This window comes from Panicum virgatum, chromosome 3N, assembly GCF_016808335.1.
Source record: "Panicum virgatum strain AP13 chromosome 3N, P.virgatum_v5, whole genome shotgun sequence".
Lineage (NCBI taxonomy): Eukaryota > Viridiplantae > Streptophyta > Magnoliopsida > Poales > Poaceae > Panicum > Panicum virgatum.
Window position 1 is genome coordinate 446,699 of NC_053147.1, and position 18,745 is coordinate 465,443.

At 45.3% G+C, this 18,745-nt stretch overlaps 4 protein-coding genes and 1 long non-coding RNA gene across 6 annotated transcripts; 2 read left to right on the top strand and 3 right to left on the bottom strand.

Moving 5' to 3' along the window:
* Window positions 1–1,027: 1,027 nt before the first annotated feature.
* LOC120663418 (protein LURP-one-related 8-like) lies at window positions 1,028–2,089 on the bottom strand. The gene has a single exon (XM_039942224.1). The coding sequence runs from the start codon at window positions 1,989–1,991 to the stop codon at window positions 1,350–1,352; it is 642 nt and encodes a 213-aa protein (XP_039798158.1). The 5' UTR covers window positions 1,992–2,089; the 3' UTR covers window positions 1,028–1,349.
* Window positions 2,090–3,039: 950 nt separating this feature from the next.
* On the top strand, window positions 3,040–5,259 carry LOC120663421 (bifunctional bis(5'-adenosyl)-triphosphatase/adenylylsulfatase FHIT-like). Of its 2 annotated transcripts, XM_039942226.1 has the most exons (4): window positions 3,040–3,304; window positions 4,235–4,381; window positions 4,658–4,756; window positions 4,843–5,259. In XM_039942226.1, exons 1-4 carry the CDS (start codon window positions 3,275–3,277, stop codon window positions 4,957–4,959), a joined length of 393 nt encoding a protein of 130 aa, XP_039798160.1. In that variant the 5' UTR covers window positions 3,040–3,274; the 3' UTR covers window positions 4,960–5,259. The 2 variants fall into 2 exon arrangements, with proteins under 2 accessions (XP_039798160.1, XP_039798161.1); XM_039942227.1 differs by lacking the exon at window positions 3,040–3,304 and having other exon boundaries at window positions 3,747–4,381; window positions 4,642–4,756.
* A 1,610-nt stretch (window positions 5,260–6,869) lies between these two features.
* On the bottom strand, window positions 6,870–8,827 carry LOC120663420 (protein LURP-one-related 5-like). Its single transcript, XM_039942225.1, has 2 exons — window positions 8,423–8,827; window positions 6,870–7,520 (listed from the first exon to the last, which is right to left on the bottom strand). The coding sequence occupies exons 1-2, from the start codon at window positions 8,690–8,692 to the stop codon at window positions 7,047–7,049; spliced, it is 744 nt and encodes a 247-aa protein (XP_039798159.1). The 5' UTR covers window positions 8,693–8,827; the 3' UTR covers window positions 6,870–7,046.
* A 5,974-nt stretch (window positions 8,828–14,801) lies between these two features.
* Window positions 14,802–16,164, top strand: LOC120663807. Its single transcript, XR_005670629.1, has 3 exons — window positions 14,802–15,113; window positions 15,313–15,420; window positions 16,038–16,164. It is a non-coding gene; the product is annotated as an uncharacterized LOC120663807 (long non-coding RNA).
* LOC120663806 (protein LURP-one-related 5-like) lies at window positions 15,780–17,765 on the bottom strand. The gene is made up of 3 exons (XM_039942728.1): window positions 17,396–17,765; window positions 16,408–16,684; window positions 15,780–16,243 (listed from the first exon to the last, which is right to left on the bottom strand). The coding sequence occupies exons 1-3, from the start codon at window positions 17,696–17,698 to the stop codon at window positions 16,095–16,097; spliced, it is 729 nt and encodes a 242-aa protein (XP_039798662.1). The 5' UTR covers window positions 17,699–17,765; the 3' UTR covers window positions 15,780–16,094.
* Between the last annotated feature and the right edge of the window lie 980 nt (window positions 17,766–18,745).

Here is an 18,745-nt window from a genome sequence, read left to right on the forward strand (position 1 = left end):
AGTGCTAGAAGCAAGCTTCCTCTGGTGCAGATGCATCAGGCGGCCAATGTAACGTAGTATACTCCTAGATGGGACAAGCAATGGACAGGCACCACGCCACATGTAAACTTAGCAGGGGAGGGGACAGGCGATCCAGAGCCAATGCCCCCCATCCAAACCACTAGCTAGCAAGTACAGAGCCCCTTCTAGTTCTTCACAACACACAATACTAGTTGTATATTGTCATCTTCGTTCTAGGTTACACACATATATATGCACAGATGTCATCAGATGACCGCGACAAATGTATAGCAGAGAGTGGCCATGATGTGCATAGACCGATGATATCAGTTAAATTGGCCAGTACGTCCCCTCCGATCCAACGCTGCTGTCACAAACTAGTACATCCAAACAAACCAAGCTATATAGCTTGGGATGTGGCCACTCTAGATGTACTAGTTTGTAAAAGATGGTGTGATGGTTGCACAGCACCTGTTGACTCTTGATAATGCGCACTTGTTACTAGCTTCCTCCTTTTATTTAGTACCGCATTGATTTGCGCAGCTAGCTAACCAGTTGGAGTAGTACTTTAATGATCTGTTTGACAAAGCAAATAAATAATCCCATGCAATTCAAGTAGCTGGTGCGCCTAAAAGATCGATGTGCATGCATGGCGCATCGTCGTATCACCATTTTTCATATAAAAACTCCAAGCTACCTACCTAGGTTACTAGCTAGCTAGCGTCAATGGAAAACCCACGCAGCATCCACTAACACAAACTTAATACCACGATGACTATCTCTCCTACACTGGAGCTGCAGAGGTGCCCTACTCCAATAGCCTGAAAATGATCTTTTAATTTCAGCCTAGCTACCAATCTCCGGATCGAGTCTCCTTTGACTGAGAGATGTCAATTCAACAATACAGATTTGTACTTCATCTCCGCCCATTCAAAAGCACTGTTCTTGTTGCTCCTTTCTTTGGATCACCTTCTTCAATTCATATCGATCTACTTTTGAATCATTTTTGATAGAAGCCAAAAACAAATCTAGTCAACCCATCGATCGATTCATGTTTTGCTGTATATATTGCATCAATTTTACAATTTGTTTTCAGAGAGGAGCTACAAACGCTTGGGCACCGGATTCATATGCTGAATAACTCTGATGCGGCGCGCGCGCGCACACACACTGACACTAGGTAGGTAGCTAGACCTCTCGCTCTCTGATGCAGCCAGCACGCAAAAACTCTGCTGCCTGCCGCTAGCAATTGGGTCGCTACTGTACAGTACGTGTTAGATAGAGAATTGGTGGTATTTGGCCCTGGCATGTTGGCCAACCCTACCTTGGCATGAACTGCCTACTCCTTACTACGCCGACCAGGTCCTGCGCAGCAGCGACCGCGCCGATCCTCCGCGGAACATCTCGTCTAGCGCGATGACGAGCCCCATGGCCAGCGGCTCGCCCAGGCGCGGGTCCGCAACCAGCCGGAACACGTCGTCGCCCACCGACTCCTTCCGGCGCACCTCGGCCACCGCGTCCCCGCGCGCGTCGCGCACCGCGCAGGCCCGCCGCCCGTACGACCCCTCCACCACGTACTCCGCGGCGGAGGCAGCAGCAGAGCCCAGGGGCGTGACGTGCGCCAGCGTCTTGCTGGACGATCGGAGGCTGACGTGGCGGCGGACGGAGAGGAGCGGCCTGGCTGTGCCGTCGCCGTCGTAGATGACCCAGTGGTCTGTTAGGCTGAGCCTCTTGCGGCGGACGGTGAGGAGCGGCTTGCCCGCGACGTCCATGAGCACGACCTCGGCGCGGCGGCGGGCGGAGGCGTAGCAGTCGACGCGGAAGGCGAGGTCGCCCCTGGCGTCGAAGACGGTGAAGCCGTCGCAGTTGAAGAGGAGCGACTTGCGCCACACCGTCAGCAGCGCCGGAGGCGGCTCTTCCTCGGCCGCACGGCTGGTGGTGGTGGTTGCAGCGGGCTCCGGCGCGATGGCGTTGGGGTGCACCCTGGCCATGGCTCCTCCTCTGCTTGTTTCTGAGCTGAGACGAGGTGGTTTCTCTGTTTTGGTCTTGGTACAGATGGAGCAAGAGGGAAGTAGGTTTGGTGCTGCGCTGGGAGCTTGGGGTTGAATTGATTGGAGTCGGCAGCAGGCGTGGGGAATTTATACCGGGTGGGGGATGCTGGGTGAGTGGGCGGAGGAGACGGACGGCGAGCAATGAGCTAGCTGACGACGCAGGCCAAGGATCGCATCGCATGTGGGCTCCCTGCTCCGATCATATCCGGAACTTGTCGAGCTGCTGCTGCTGCATGTGCTGATCGAATATCTTTCTCTGTTCATCTCTCTCCCAACCGGCTGGTTTTCCTGCCTAGATGGGATTAGGCGTATAGTCTTGGTGCAGGAATCAGGATATTCATAGATAGCTAGCCATGCAGCAGCATGCATTTCGGTGGAGGAACTTATTCTTCGCTGCCCCCAACACCGTACCGCATTCCGTTGCCGAAGATGCAAACGCAAAGTTATTCTCCATTATATTGACAAGACAAAATATAAAAGCAAGCAAAAGGAAACTTTGAAATAGGCGAAATGATGTGGAGAACAAACAAAGTTGTTGCCTGGCCTCCAAATCAACAACATGACGTCGTCAAATGTTCTGCTTGTACCGTCCCACATACACCTTTGCCTTCCTTTGTATGGGAGTGTGTGAGGTGAGGACAAACGTTGCACAGACGATTCGATCTCACTAGAGTATGCATGCATGCCTCCCCTCATTAGTGGATGCATGTCGCATCATGATGAATGACCATGCAGCAAAATTGACTTTGCTGCGACCACAAAGTCAATCTGGTTCCTTCGTCCACCTTCTTAATTTGTCGCACTCTGCTCATCGCTTTTTTTTGGTCTGGTCTGCCAATGTTTTATATTTGGGCCGCGAGTTTACATGGCGCTGCAGGCCCAGGATGTAAGAGGCCCCAAACCTAGCGCGCAAATGGGCCTGTATCATGGAGCCCCAGTCCTCTTCGAAGCCCACCACAATGCCACAACCTTTCTTTCCTCTCCGGCAGTCTCCCTCTGCTCCGTCCGCCGCGCCCGTCACATACATCCTCGACAGATGCTCGGGGGTTTCTCTTTCTCTGCGCTGCGCTCGCGTGCCGTCCTCCCACTCCCACTCGCTTCCTCCGCGGCCTGCCGCACCCGCGCGCCGTCTTCTCCTCTTCCTCCTCCTCGCTCCCGCCGCCGCCGCCGGGGATGGAGGCTTCGGCCCCTACAAGATCGACGCTAGGGAGGTCTTCCACGCCATGGTCAACCTGCCCCCCCTCCTCCCAGGTATTTTTCCCCCTTCTCTTTTCACTTCGCCTTTGCCGATGCTTTTGCTTGGTTGCTGTACCCGCCGCCACGCTCCGACATCTGCTCACTAGTCCCTACGCCGTAGCAATCATTTTTAGGTTGTCGGTGCTAGAACAGTAACCATCGCGACTCGCAAGAGAAAGGGGGGAAAAAACTTCAGCTTTCTTGCGCAAATGTGGCTGATGAAAGTTACATTGATCAACACTGACTCCCAAATGCTAAATAAATCTTTTTTTTTATTGCGAACCATTGCTTTCCTGATAATAATTAATAAATTCAACCAGGCATCAGTGTCCATTAAGGAATTATGGCCAATGCCTTCTGCTTGGCTGGGAATTTGAACTAAGCCATTGCAGTTACATTCTAGATTGATCTCCTGATGAATGAAACCTTACACTAGTGACTAGAGCTTGTCATGGGCATTGCAATTAGGCTTTGTAAAGGAAACTACCACATTGCATCCATTTTTATCAGTTAGTGTTCTGCAGATTTTTCTTAACCATGTAAACCTTTCTTATGCAGGTCATATCCTTTTATTTCAGTAAAGCTGGTACAACACTTTCTTGGAAGCTAATTTTTGGGCAGTTTGGCAGTTTTTACCACTCACATGCCTCTGCACTCACATTCCGGTGCTGCCTTTTTCTCTGCGGGCAACTAATTAATGGATTGCTGGTACTCCAGTAAGGTTCATGAAGAGCACCCACAAACAAATATGACTCTATCAAATAAACTGAGCAGTGGAAGTTTCTGTGAAACCTTTGCATTGGTTCTCTTCTTTTTACACCTGTTTTTCAGTTGTTCTAGGGGATCACATCACACACAAGTTTTATTTGGCTTGAAGTTTGATGCATCACATATTGCGAATATTGTGTTATTCTATATGCATCACTTTTTTCCCTTGACAATACATACATGTTCTTGTGTGCCCCAAGCGTGAAGTCAAAAGATTTGCTGATCTAAGTTCTGATGAGACAAGTGACTTATGGGTTACTGCAAAGGAAGTTGGTGCACGTCTTGAGCAGTATCATAAAGCATCTTCACTTACCTTTGATATTCAGGTGTGATATATGCTTCAATTTTATTGTTGTAGTGAGCTCATCCTTCCACTACTCAATAGCCCAAATTTATTTATGCAATACGAAAGTAGTGTCCTATTTGGATGTCTAAAATGTGAGAATGATGAACATTGTGGAGAATATCATATATATTTATACCATGTCATGTGCTCTTTTACTAATCGCACCTTTGATTAGCTTGTTATGGGCTTCTTACTTGTTATATTCTTTGAATGACTAACATGAAGTTGCTTGTTAACAAGTGATATTACTTATCAGGATGGTCCTGAAGCTGGCCAGACAGTTCCACATGTCCACATTCATGTCATCCCGAGGAAGAAAGGGGATTTTGAGAAAAATGATGAAATATATGATGCGGTACGTGGCATAATAGATGTCCACATCTGGTTATTTTATTATGACACCTGATCAAATAAAGCTTACCCTTTCCCTTGGTATAATAGATTGATGTGAAAGAGAAAGAATTGAAGGACAAGCTTGACCTGGACATTGAGAGGAAAGATAGAAGCATGGAAGAAATGGCTCATGAGGCCAATGAGTACCATGCTCTTTTCTCCTAGAATTAACTCTAGTATAGTGGTTAGTTTCAAAGTTGAGCTGACTGTTTGCTATAAATAAGCCTTGCTGCTTCTTGTTCTCCATTGTTGCAATCCAGTATCATTTAACTGATATGGTGTTGGACTGGTGTTCAGTGGTGTGAACTAGAATGATGCTAATGTGATATGTTTATGTACTATGAACAAATAGTCATCTCTTGTAAGGATTGCGTTCTTACGGGCAAACCTTCTAGATTAGAAACTAGTTTTGATGTACTACAGAGCGTCAGCTGTTTGCTGGATGAAGTATATCTTTACTGCAAATTTTCTCTTTATGAAACCGTAACTCTGTAAGAGAGGATGTACAATTTAACCATTCTCAGTTATCAAATTTAGGCAGCCATTAGTGATTGGTAGTAGGCTATGACTCAGATGCACAAATCACATGTAGCGTACAAAAATACTATGGTCATTTGTTACTTTGGCTAAATCATTTTCTGAACCCCAAACCCTACAAAAAGTAGAAGTTATATTTCAGGGTTAAAGAAAATTTATGGTATCTTATAGAATCATATAACCTTTGTATTTCATATCTATAGTTTCGTTTTAAACACTGACATGAATTGAGATTGCCTCCACCTTTCAAATTGTTCAAAGGCAATATTTGTTCATAATAGGTTACTTCAGGAAATATATTGATATTATGTAGTTAGTTCTGCCCCATCAATCCTTTACAACAACAACATAGCCTTTTGCCCCATCAATCCTTTCAGTGGAAATTTCTGTCTTCAGTATGCTTTATGTCTGGAACGACTCAAGTTACATAGCTAATAGTTAAACTGATACTGTTTTAAACAAAATGGATTATGACAGAAAGATGTATGTGTACTTATTTTGCGGTGAGCTAAAGTTTTATTCCTAGTGATGACTATCCATTATGTTTGTGCTTTGGAGAATCTTGGCCGGCAGTGGCCTTTTCACTGAATAAGTTGCCTCTTAACATGGTGCTTCTGTTTTCCCATGCTTCTGTCCAAACATCAAAAGTTAAGCTGATTCGTAAATTCCAGAACTCTGACTATCTATGGCTGACTTGGTTAAACCTTATTCCATGGCTCCATGCTGATGGTTCTGATTGTAAGTTCTTGACAACTCAAATGTTCTGCTTGAAGATCATGCCCATTTTTCAGCTTTATACCCTTGTCCTTTTTGAAAATCATCGAACATGGTTTGCACTTTTCTTTTCTTTGTTTTTATTGTTGACTTGTTGTGGATAGAGAGGCTATGGTCCGTTGATCACAATTGATGCGGCAAGAATGTAAAGAGGGCACCAAATTTGCTTAGTCTTGAATGTAAGAACTTGGCTTGCGTCACGCTTAGGTGAAGGCATCTCTTGTAACTGGTTAGATCTCAAACCCCCCACTTTTACTGATTTGCATCTTTGACTTGGCTAACTTTAGTCGTTGTCATCCTTTTCATTGTGCCCTGCTTGGTATCAGGATCACTTTGTTCGCACGGGATGCCCCTAGCTGCTTGTTTTTGGCTGTGACCTGAACTTCATTCTGAGAAGCTTGCAGCTCCCTTAGCTTACGTTGAAAATGCACATGTTGCAGGCTGTGGTTTGGTTATGATTTGGGGGGCATCTGGGACATACGTGGCTGTTTCTTCTTGCACCTGGCAAGTCGGTATGCCGCTATCTCAGGACATTGCCGATGTACTAGGCAACCTGCAACATGCAATCTCTGGATGTAGTCGTGTGCTTGCCCTGGAGTACTTGACAAATGTCAACAAATGGTTGTTTCTGTGGTGGGAATCGAGGCTATTGTTCCGTGGCGCTGTTGAAAATGATCCTGGTCCCTGGAACAAAGAGTACCCTCAGAGATAGGCTAGAATTTTAGTGCTTCATGTATCAACTAGGCACTAGCAAATGCATGTCATTTTCTCATGTCCTTAACGCGTACCTGTATTAAATCAGAATCTTCTATACCCCCTTTTTTTTCTTGGAGGTAATAACATTGCAACGACGCAAAACGGGTTAGTGAGGAATCTCTTGGCTCTCTGCTACTGCTGCCTACGGTTTACACTGTCTTTGATATCTCACCATGACTACACCTCTACTGTGACGAGCACACCATGGGCGTGTACGGTTTGTGACAGATCCTGTCCATTACAACAACAATAGCCATGATCGTCGCCACGTCCACGCCTGGCCGGACAACGAGGCTGAACACGTCGTCTCCGAGCGTCGCTACCGGTCTGGACGCCACGCCGGCGCTCTTCCTCCCTATCCGCGCCGCCTCCTTGCCGTCGCTGCCACGACGGATCTTGCAGTTCCTCCTGGAGAAGGAGCCCTCGATCCGGTAGGCCGGAGCGGCGGCAACCTGCGGGTGCTTGCAGCTGAGGCTAGATGATGACGATGAAGCGGTGCCTGCTGCTGACATGTGGACCTCTGCTTCGTCGCTGCTCTTCAGAGCTGAGCACCTGCTCATCGTGAAGACCTGCTGCTGTGATGTGGGAGACGGCTTCTTGTCGAGGCCGCCTTCTTCCGTTGCCGTGTAGCAATTCCAGCGATCGTGCAGGCTGAGAAGCTGTTACAATAATGCAAAAAAAAACCTTGGTTAGTAGATGTGGTTTTGCCCAGTCAAAAACTGACTGCGGAAAGGACATGCAGTAAAACTGGTTTATGATCATGCTTGTGCCTTTCGTGTTGCAAGTTGCAAGGAAAAGGTTTCAGTTATTATAGTAAAATAATAATAAGATACAATATATATATATATATATATATATATATATATATGCAACAACAGAATAAGACCTTTGTATATGATTCCATTTCCTTATGAAAGCATTTCTGTTTGCTTGTTTTGGTAGGCGATTGCATTCATTTTCCTTGGATTTGTCCTACTCGGTGGCCCCTAAATTGTCCCAGGTCACCAAATCTTTGAATTAGTCTGGAGGTACGAGTCCACTGAACAAAATTAAGGTTAAATATATGTATTTCATCTGACAGCCTCTAAACCGCTGTCAATTTTCCGTGAAAGAGAAGAGTAAATGGGACCAGCTTGAATAATTAAGGAGATAGCAAAAATGTAAAGTTGACATTTGTGATTGATCACTACATGTACAGTGTAAATAATTGAAGCTACTAATAATAGAGTTCTGATTGATCGCTACATGTAGACTGTAAACTTCATTCAGTTTTTATCAAGCTTTTAATTAACTTTTAAGGATTGCTAATTAATACATTTGGTAATTTTGCTGTTACTTGATATTGCTTCCACGAATAAACTACTAAGGAACAAGGAAGAAAAAGAACACCGTAAAGGATAACCTCGAGAACAATCAATGAGTGTGTTGATCTCTTTATCAAGCTAAGGCAATAGAAACTGATTCTTGAAAGCTGAGGAAAAATGCATGCACCTCCTAATTAAACAAGCAGGGAGTCATTTGCTGCCCCTAGATGATGCTTCAGAAATGGCAGAGGAATCACCTGCGGCCTGAGGGACAGGAGCGGCGTGCCCTGTCCATCCATGAGCAGGAGCTCGCCGGCGCAGAGCTTCCGCCGCCGAGAGTAGTTGTCGACCCGGAACGCCAGCCTGCCCGCGTCGTCGTAGACGCAGAAGCCGTCGGTGCCCTGGAAGCCCATGCTGGACCTCTTCCACACCGTGTACACCGCCGGCCGGCGATCCGTCGGCGCCGGCGCCGCGCGACGGGCACGGCCGCCGCGGCTGGCATCGGACGGATGGATCCTATTGCTCATGGTGTTCGCGTCTGAGAAGGAAGGTACAGCAAGCACAGGGATGGATGGACGGGTGGGAAATGGCAGGAGGCGGCAGTACGTGTGCCCGGGAGAAAGGAGGCGGCAGGGCAGGGGAGTAGAGTTTTGACGCGAGGGAGCAGAGCAGGCAGGGCGTCTGAAAGCTGTGGCACGGACCAGCGAGTCCCAATCCGTGGCTTTCACCATTTATTTTCATGGCGTACGTGCACGGATGCTTTGCTGAAATGAATCTCGGATGCCTACCTTAGCTTGCATTGCATCGCCGGATAACGCCTCTGACTGAGAATGACCGCAACGAAATGCGAAGCATCTGCTGGTTGGTGCCGACGGTCGTTGGACTACGACTCTGCCCTCCCTCTTGAAAATACCGACTTTCAGCAGCAATTTTTGTAAGCATCTAACAGGAGCATTCATGTATGATGTACGCGTGGTGTGCATCTCAGCACGTCTATCATTTTGTAGCCTGTACAAAGGATTAGAACCAAGCAAAAACGATTACGACAACGTCCCTCATTTTTTTCGGTAGTGTCGAAAAAGAAATATAGACTGTACCAAAATTATCTCTTTTTTTTTGAAACAGGAAGCTTTATTAATTTCAACACTATTACATCAAGGTGATAGGTGATAGAACATCTTGAAATTCCCCCAGCCTCTGCCAGAAGGCACACATCTCAACGTAAAAGACCAACAAAAAGTTCAACGCACACTAATGACTATCAATCCGAAGACTAGACCACGACCCATGTGCCCGAGTAAAAAACTCCTTGGCCACCTGCGCCAAATACCGAGAAGCTGCTACAACGACTTCCTGGAAAGAAGACTTCTGCTGGACAGCCCAAGTACGTAGCCAATGCGTAGTCAGATAGATGACCTGCAAAAGAGAAGTGTGTTTGTTTTCAAAGATAAATGCATTTCTACATAGCCACAGAGACCAACATAAAGGTGATGCTCCCAAAAGTATCAAAGGTTTTAAGTTCGACTGAACTCCATCCAGCCAATGCCCAAACATATCATCCACACTATGGGGTCTAGGGAGTCCCCAAGCTGCATAAGCTGTAGCCCAACCTATACAAGCGAACCGACAGTTAGAAAATAGATGTTGTATCGTTTCATTCTCATGACAGAAGTAATATTGCTGGTTACCTTGCCAGTTCCTTCTGGCTAAATTATCTTTTGTTAGAATAACACCTTTCCGAAGGTACCAAAGGAAAACCTTAATCTTGAGAGGAATTTTTAATTTCCAAAGATGCTTGTTAGTATTGGGGATGTTTTGATGAATCAGACCAAGATAAAGTGATTTTACTGAAAATTCACCCTTTCGATCTAATGTCCAAATAACTCATCATCCTCCTGACTTAAAACGGCAGTTGTAAGACGTGAAAGAAGATTATTACACATCACAAGCTTGTCGCCAAAAAGATCCCTCTACCATGATACATTAGGTGGATACGCACTAAGTACTGCTTCCACCGTATCCTGTTTCCCTAGCTCGAGCAATGTTGTATAGCTGTGGACATTGTTCTCTTAGTGGTGTATTTCTTAACCAGATATCTTCCCAAAATCTTACTTATGACCCGTTTTGAATCATGAAAGTTCCAAATCTAAGAAAGTCCCGTTTTACCTTCATCAAGCTTACCTAGAATTGAGAGTCTCCGCTTTTCAACTGGACACCAAAGGTTTGGTCCCTAGATACTTGTTGCGTAGAATCTGCTGCCATGTGTCGTTTGTCTTTAACAGTCGGTATAACCATTTACTAAGCAGAACCGTGTTCTTTAACTCTAGGTTATGTATGCCTAGACCGCCTTGTTCCTTTGGTTGACATAGGATATCATATTTGGCTAAACGGTATTTTCTTTTATATTCATCACATTGCCAAAAGAATCAAGAATGAAAGTAATCCAACTTCTTTAGGACCCCTTTTGGGATCTCAAAGAAAGACATCATATACATTGGTAGACTACTAAGAACAGAATTGATTAAAGTTAAACGACCTCCGGTTGACAAGTTTTTTTCTTTCCAACTACTGAGGCGTTTCTCAAATCTTTCTTGTACCTTCAACCAATCAGCATTTGACAATTTCTTATAGTGTATAGGAATACCCAAATATCTCATTGGGAAAGCACCTGTATTGCATCCAAATAGTCCCATGTATTGATCCTCGAATTCTTTGGCCTCTCCAAAGTAGAAAATTTCACTTTTATGGAAGTTGATTTTCAGACCCGATAGTTGCTCAAAAGCATAAAGTAGCAACTTCATGTTTTGAGTCTTCTCCAGGTTATGTTTCAAAAAGAGAATTGTATCATCATCGTATTGTGAAATGGAAATTCCACCATCAACAAGATGTGGTACCACTCCACCTACCTGATCATCCGTTTTAGCTCTCTTAATAATTATAGCTAACATATCAGTGACTACATTGAATAATATCGGGGAGAGGGGGTCACCCTGTCGCAGGCTCTTCTTTGTTTGAAAGAAAGGACCTACTTCCTCATTGACATTAATTGCTACACTTCCACCTGAAATGAATGATTTTACCCATTCAATCCATTTAGGTGAGAATCCTTTCACTCAAAGTGTTTTAGCAATAAATCCCGGCGCACTTTGTCATACGCCTTTTCAAAGTCAATTTTGAGGATTACCCCACTTTGTTTTTTTTCCGGTGCAACTCATGAACTATTTCATGCAGTATGACGACTCCATCTGGGATGTTGCGTCCTTGCATGAAAGTTGTTTGGGTATGGCTAATAATATGATCCTCCACTGAGTTAAAGCGAACAGTGACGACTTTGGTGAAAATTTTGAAGCTTACATACAACAAGCAGATTGGTCTATATTGTTGTATTTTGTTTGCCTTCTGAATTTTTAGCAATAAAGTTATTACTCCAAAATTCAGGCTGAAAAGTGGAATATCCCCCTATGAAGATCGTGAAATATATGCATCAGATCACCCTTGATAACGCCTCAAAACTGTTGATAGAATTCAGTCAGGAAGCCATCGGGACCTGGAGCTTTATTACGTTCCATTGCGAAAATTGCATCTCGAATCTCCTTTTCAGTGAAAGAAGCCGTAAGAAATTTATTTTCACTCTGACTGACTTGGGGGATATCATCTATTCTACTTTCATCAAAGGCAAAGTGGTTGTCCTTGGATGGTCCAAATAATTCTTTATAGAATTACATGATATAATTTTTTAAATTGTTTTGCCCCTCAATTTTTACCCATCATTATCTAAAGAGAAGATATGTTTCTTTCAGTGCTTGCCATTGGCAATCATCTGAAAGTATCTCGTATTATTATCCCCTAGAAGAATGTCGGTTGCTTTTGCACGCTGATAGAACTTTTTTTCCTTCTATCGGATGAAAAGATCATTTTTTTTCATGCATGCCAAATTGCCAATACATTAGCAACAATGAGGAATTGACACGCCTAGCCGTATGACTAGCAAGTAGGCTTTTTTTCTTGCATTTTTTTCTCTCCCCTAATTTCGCTGCCTTCAGCTTCGACACTCTGCCCTTGGTTTGTGTAGCGCAAGTACTATAGCGGTAAGGATCACCGGGGTGTCCGAACCTAGAGGGGGAGGGGGTGAATAGGGTCGCTAATCGCTTTCTATCTTAGGGCTCAATCTATTTGCATGAGATAAATCTAACACGTCCTACACATGCTAGTTATGACTAAGGTTTATCTATGCTACTCTCTACTTACCCCTAAAAGACTTGCAACCTATAGCCAATCCTAATCAAACTAACTAGGAAAGTAAAGTCACGCAAGATAGAGTAAATACGGAAACGTAATACGGTCAATAAAGAGGTAAGGGAGAGAATATGCAAACTCCCGTGAAAACACCAAGACACACGATTTAACGTGGTTCGGCTAGGACACCAAGTCCCTCCCTACGTCCACGGCCACTTGTCCAACACGAACAAGTGTGATGCCGAGTCTCTTCGCTTGATCACCGTCTTGCGTTCGCCACCAAGGCTCCCGGCAAGCAAAGGCTAAGTGACCCCAAGTCACCAAGATAAGGCCACCGCCATCGTCTCTCTCGAAGCGTCACCCACGGCACCGTCTTCACTATCGGAGCTTCTCACCAAGAGGGGTCTCCTTCCCCGCACAAAGTGTCGTTGCCTCTCCACACCAAGTTGGAGGGTCACACGACGAGTACACAAGATGCTTGCCGCAGCAAGACTTTTGACAGACTAGAGTTTTGTCCTTCAACTCTACGCCGAAAGTTTCTTTAAACATAACAGCCAAATCTTTCTTATGCTTCTCAAGTATTTGATTAAAATAAGAATCATTTGGTCTTTGAACATTGGTATTAGAGCTATTCGGCACATGCGGTATATGATTCAGTTGTGTATATGGTATTTGCTGCAAATGTCCATTATTTGGCATTGTACCATATGAATAACCAGAACCCTGAGTAGGCATAGTGTATGAATTATTCATTCAGCTAAAGCCAGCCGAAACATAAGATACACTAGTAATTGGTTCAGGAGACGATGGATATGCAACTAAAGCTCCAAAACCGGTCGGACCAGTTGGAACCGGTCCTCCATGACCAGTTTGACCGGTCTGCGAGACCGGTCCGACCGCTCCATACGCGTGATACTGCTATGGAGTTCTCCGACCATAAAAATTCATCGGCATGCCGTATTGGGGCGCATGTGCTGCCGATGATTCAAGATGCATAGTATTATGATAAAAAATGCCATCAATATCAGGTCTAGGAGTACCACTATCATCAATCAAAGGTTGCTTGCCTAATGATTTATCAATCATATTTTGAACAGTAGCAAGAATATTTTTTTGACCACTAACCACCAATTGACTAATTTGCTTCATAGTAATGGGAGATGTTGCAACACTTACATTGGTGTTAGATTTGGCCTGCTCCTCCTCATCTGAAAGAATGACCACCTCCTTGTCTTTGGAGACATCACCCTTCCGATTCTTAGAGAAGTGAGACAAGAACCACTGGCGCTTTTCTTCGATTTCTTTTTCTTTGCGCCGTGTGTTCTCCTCTTCGCACTCCTTGATGAAGGCTTCATAAACTTAACGATCCTCGGCGGTAACTCATCAACAGACGGCCTGCTGATATTATTGACGTTGATCTCACCGGGATCCGACAGCTTCACCATGATAGTATATGGAGTAGATTAGATCGGTTTTTACAACTAAGATCTTTCTTCCCCAACAGAGTCGCCAAAATTGTGTTGGCGCAGATTTATGACCAACACACACGAATGCGCACGATGCCCAGCGAGCGACGGCACAGGTGCGGTGCCGATGCTCAGGGCGGTCAGACCGGTCAAATAGACCGGTCAGACCGGTCGCCGGTGTGAGATGGCGAGATCCGACGAACGCTCGCCCGGGAGGGACCCCGTCAGGGCAGGCACACGTAGGGTTGTTTTAGGATCGGCATGCCACCTAAAACGCCTTCAGACGTTGCAGAGACGAAGGAAGAACATCAGAAAAGGATTGGAAGGAGCTAGGGTTTGGAGATAAAAATAGAAACAATAAACATAAAGAAAAGTAATGTATTGATGTGTTTTTTGATCGATTGGATCTCTCAATCGGCCGTTGCCCTTTATATTTATAGGGTGGGTGGACTTGTCCCGCAAGAAATCCTATTACAAGATCTAAATCTATGAAAATCTCTAGTTTTCTCGGACTCTGCTTGGACCGGTCAGACCGGTCAGCTCCTGCCGGATCGGCTACATCGTCGCAGACCAGTCAGACCGCCTGGGGCGACCGGTCAGATCGGTTGGTCTAGTCTGCTGCCAATTTTGATCGTCAACACAAACTTTGACCAATAATTAGAGGTAATAAATAAAATTAGTTTACAAAATTAACTCCACAACCCCTGCGCTACTTCGCGAGACAAATCTAATGAGGTCTTTGACCGCATGATTAGGAATGATTACTGTAGCATCATTGAAGCCAATCATCGATTAATTACTATAGTTAGACTCGTCGCGCAAAATTACACTCATCCGTGAAAAAAATTTGCAAACAAACTTCGTTTATTACTTGCATGTAAAATTCTTTTTTAGCGCGGGTAGCGCAATGGAAACCAAACGGGGCACTGCACTGTGCCAAGTGCTCTGAGCAGCAGCAGCTGCTCATGCCTGAGTTGAAGGCCAGATTCTTGATTCGCTGATTCTTTGAACCGCTAGGTGCCTCCCAGGCAGAGTGGAGCTTCGTCTTCCTCGTCTGCCTCCATACTCCAGCACACGCTTCACCTGACAGACCTTCGATCTTCAGAAGAGGAACAAGGCCGATGGAGCCGCCTTGTTCCTCATCTCAGTTCCCCGCACGGGTGGTTCGCTCCGCTCGTCGTCGCCCCTCGACAACCTCCGCGGGCTCCGCCCAGCAACAACCGGTCGCGCATTCCATCACCACCAGGTATCCATCCCTACCCTGAACCTGAACTCCAGACATCTCCTTGATGCGATTGTATATTTCCATTTCCTCATGGTGACCTCTGCGACGCACTGCCACTATCCACCTCGTACAATTAAATGGATTGTGCTACTTGTTGTATCAATGGAAATGGCACTATCACAATTCTTGGCTTACTGAACAGGATATGTTCTCTTTGCAGTGCGTGTGTGATGTCTACCGCCTAATTCTTTCTTGATGGAGGATTGCTGATCTTCAGAGATGCAATATAACATTCATGGGGAGCAGTCGACTTTGCATTTATATTTGAGTATGTCACTGATCAGATCTTAAATCTGTCATTTTTCTGGTCCTCTTTTTGGAATTAGTATTCAACACAACTTGGTCACCTTCGTCTTTTGCACTGACCTTAAGCCGCATCTAGGTATAAACCATTAGAAATGTAATACGGTACTGCCCAGGAACAATGTGGAGCAGCTCATGTCAGAGTTGGGAGCTAGTTGGTTCTCTTTTTTTTTTAACAAATAGCCAGCTGATGATTCATGGAAGCACAGGACAGAGTAACAAACATTGCAAGTTGCAACTAGGACAAAGGATACTAGTACTGCCTATTTGCTGTGTCATTCCCTTATTTTGACCTTTTTTTTCAAGTTTTCTTGGCAAGTTGTGGTGGCATCTTTGTTCTGAGCATTAAACAACACCAATGAACTTTCCTTGAAATTTACATCACTGGAATCCAGTATGCATTGCAATGCAAGATTCCATTTAAATTCTGAATTTCCATCTCTTGCTGAAAAAGTTAGGACATGTTACATGCTGGCTTCAGTCAGTTAACAGACGCAATAGCTGCTGCGGTCCCTACCTATCTAATCTTACTGCCTTAGCTGCTCATTGCTCTTCTTGAATTTCAGTGTTTATCACTTTCAGCATCAAGTTTCATGGGTCCAAATACGCCTTCGGCACCTGGAAGCTGGAAGGCATGAGCTACGAAGAACATATTAAAGGTTTGTATGGCCTCTGGCAGATACGGTCCAAAATGACAACGAAAGCCATGATCATTGTGCGATCGACATTTGGCATGATGGTAAGGCTGAAGACATCTTCGCCAAGTGTGACCGTCTCCGACACTGCACCCAGGGGCGGAGACAGGGGGGGGCGGGCAGGGGCCTGGCCCCCCCCTATGGTCCCCAAATTTCCATTGGAAATTTAAATTTTGATTAAATTTTGATTAAATTTGTATGGTTGGCCCCCCCTAACAATGAAAAAAATGGTTTCCTGGCTCCGCCCCTGACTGCACCGGCCTTCTTCCTGGTTATCCTAGCCACCTCCTCCCCATTGCCTTTTCGGATTTTGCAGCATCTCCTCCAGAAGCTGCCCTGCACCCTGAAGCTAGGAGCTTGAGCATCATGATCTGATGAGGTGGTACATCCTGACATGTGCACTTCTGCTTCGTCATTTCTTTTTACAAGTGAACATTTCCTCATGGAGAAGAGGTGTTGCCGCCTGGAGGAGCTCTTGTCACCGGCTTCTTCTGATGCTCTGTAACAGTTCCACTGATCGCGCATGCTGAGAATCTGCCACAGCAAGAGGGGGCATTGTTAGTGTCATAATATTTGGTAGTTGCAAAGCTGTTCTGCTTTGTCAAAACTGCCAGGCAAAGAAAAATTAACTAGGGGAGATACTACTGATGCTGCAATATGTTTAATTTATTTTGCTGCTATTGTCGTATCTTTATTTTTGCAAGTTACAGCTGGAAGCCTGTGACATGTATTACAAAGCGTGGAGAGGAAAACTATGGGCGAAAGGCGAAAGGCATATGAGAGAAAACAAAGGATTTTGTGTGCAAGCATTTGGACGATAGCACTTGTGTTTTTGCAGTACAGGGTTTAGCTTTGTTGCAGTATCTGTATGATCTTGCAGGCAGTTGAACTTATTTTACGAGTACAAGGGAAGTAAGTTGTTATTCATATTTGAGGAATCACTTTGGGTGCTGCAGATTGAAGTTTTTTTTTCCTTTTCTTTTTGAAACATAGTATTCTCCTGGTTTTATAGAAAGCGAATCACAAGGTTCTTACAGACTGCAGATTGAAGTTTTGGGTCGCATTGCACAGTATAAAGAGAAGAAGAGTAGATATCTTTTTCCACCTAGCAAGAAAGGATATGCGTTGCTTATCGGAATTTGCAAAGATGAACTGGAGTAGTTAGTATTAATGTACAATGTGGATTTGAACAATCCGTAATAGTGCACAAATACTTGCAAATTATGCAAGTGATTAATGACTGACCTGTGGGCGGAGTGCCAGAAGGGGCGCGCCATGGCCATCCATGAGCAGGAGCTCGCCGGCGAAGAGCTTGCGGCGCCTTGAGTAGTTGTCGACGCGGAAGGCGAGGGCGCCGGCTGCGTCGTAGACGGAGAAGCCGTCGGTGCCCTGGAAGCCCATGCTGGACCTCTTCCACACCGTGTAGAGCGCCGGCTGCTGGTCCGCGTCGGCGGTGCAGCTGTGGTGAAGGGCGTCGGCGTCGGAAGGGTGTACCCTCTTGCCGGTGGCGATGTTGCTGGGGCTCGACCGCGGAGGCACCGGATGCATCGTCGTCTGCTTTTGGTTGGGTTACGTTGCTGCAGGTGGATGGATGCAGATGGAGATGGAGATGGACAAGAACAAGAAAAGGGCGGCTGCGATCGGTGCGCGTGCTCCTCTTATATTCAGAGCTGAGGCCGTGCACCCGTAGCTGCCTTTTGTCGAGTACTCCTTCAGGGCAGGCCGGCACCAGTCATGTTGGTACTCCAGTGTTCTACCCCTAGCAGCTCGATCGATTGTTCCCTGAAGCACGCTCGCTCGTCTTAGAGGAGAATTAATCAAGTATAATTACCCGTGCGGTTCTGAATAAGAGCATCCATTTCCATCGATCATGTGGTGTGCGCCAGCTGCAGGGTGGCGAAGCTAGGTGGTCGGCATCAGAGCGCGTGTTGTGTTGCCCTGCTTAGTGCGTGCGCTAGCAGTGTGATGGATCGGCACCTAGCTACGGAGTAGAGTAGTTTCTTGTTGCGCAGGCACAGCTACGCGTGCAGATGCAGTCAACAAACAGCATATTTTTGAAAAGGAAAACTTTATTTATTTCAAGAGGGATATATCGAGGTGAAAATTTCATGACCTCTGCCCAAAGCGCACACAACCTACAAAAATTTGATAAGAATTCTGACACACTAATGACTATCAATTCTAAGACTAGACCTATATGCCCGGACAAAAAATTCCTTGCTCATCTATGCCAAAAAAAAGATGCCGCTACAAGAATATCCTATAAAGTATGCGGATGAAGGATAGCCCACATACAGAGCCAACGCATAGTCGAGAAGATAACCTGCAAATAGGAAAATTATTTGTTATAAAAAAATCACTGAGTTTCTACCTAGTCAAATAGACCAACATAAGGCTGCCGTGCCAACAAGAACTAGTGGTTTAAATTTTTTTTGGTAATCTATGGAGTCAGCTCCCAAACATACTTGACACGTTGCCAGATTTGGGTATGCCCCAGACCGCATATATCGACATCCATACCAGTTGCGTGAGTCAAAAAACATATATTGTATCGTTTTATTTTCATGACAGAAACGGCATTGTTGATTTCCTTAA

What these genes read in the sequence shown, in the direction of transcription:
- LOC120663418 (XM_039942224.1), bottom strand. Translation starts at nt 1,991, where the DNA reads ATGGCCAGGGTGCACCCCAACGCCATCGCGCCGGAGCCCGCTGCAACC.
- LOC120663421 (XM_039942226.1), top strand. Translation starts at nt 3,275, where the DNA reads ATGGTCAACCTGCCCCCCCTCCTCCCAGGT. An exon ending in TGCCCCCCCTCCTCCCAGGT is followed by an intron (nt 3,305 to 4,234) that starts ATTTTTCCCCCT and finishes TGACAATACATA; the next exon opens with CATGTTCTTGTGTGCCCCAA. An exon ending in CACTTACCTTTGATATTCAG is followed by an intron (nt 4,382 to 4,657) that starts GTGTGATATATG and finishes ATTACTTATCAG; the next exon opens with GATGGTCCTGAAGCTGGCCA.
- LOC120663420 (XM_039942225.1), bottom strand. Translation starts at nt 8,692, where the DNA reads ATGAGCAATAGGATCCATCCGTCCGATGCCAGCCGCGGCGGCCGTGCC. An exon ending in TCCTGTCCCTCAGGCCGCAG is followed by an intron (nt 7,521 to 8,422) that starts GTGATTCCTCTG and finishes TTATTGTAACAG; the next exon opens with CTTCTCAGCCTGCACGATCG.
- LOC120663806 (XM_039942728.1), bottom strand. Translation starts at nt 17,698, where the DNA reads ATGCATCCGGTGCCTCCGCGGTCGAGCCCCAGCAACATCGCCACCGGC. An exon ending in TTCTGGCACTCCGCCCACAG is followed by an intron (nt 16,685 to 17,395) that starts GTCAGTCATTAA and finishes TTGCTGTGGCAG; the next exon opens with ATTCTCAGCATGCGCGATCA. An exon ending in GATAACCAGGAAGAAGGCCG is followed by an intron (nt 16,244 to 16,407) that starts GTGCAGTCAGGG and finishes CTCCGCCCCTGG; the next exon opens with GTGCAGTGTCGGAGACGGTC.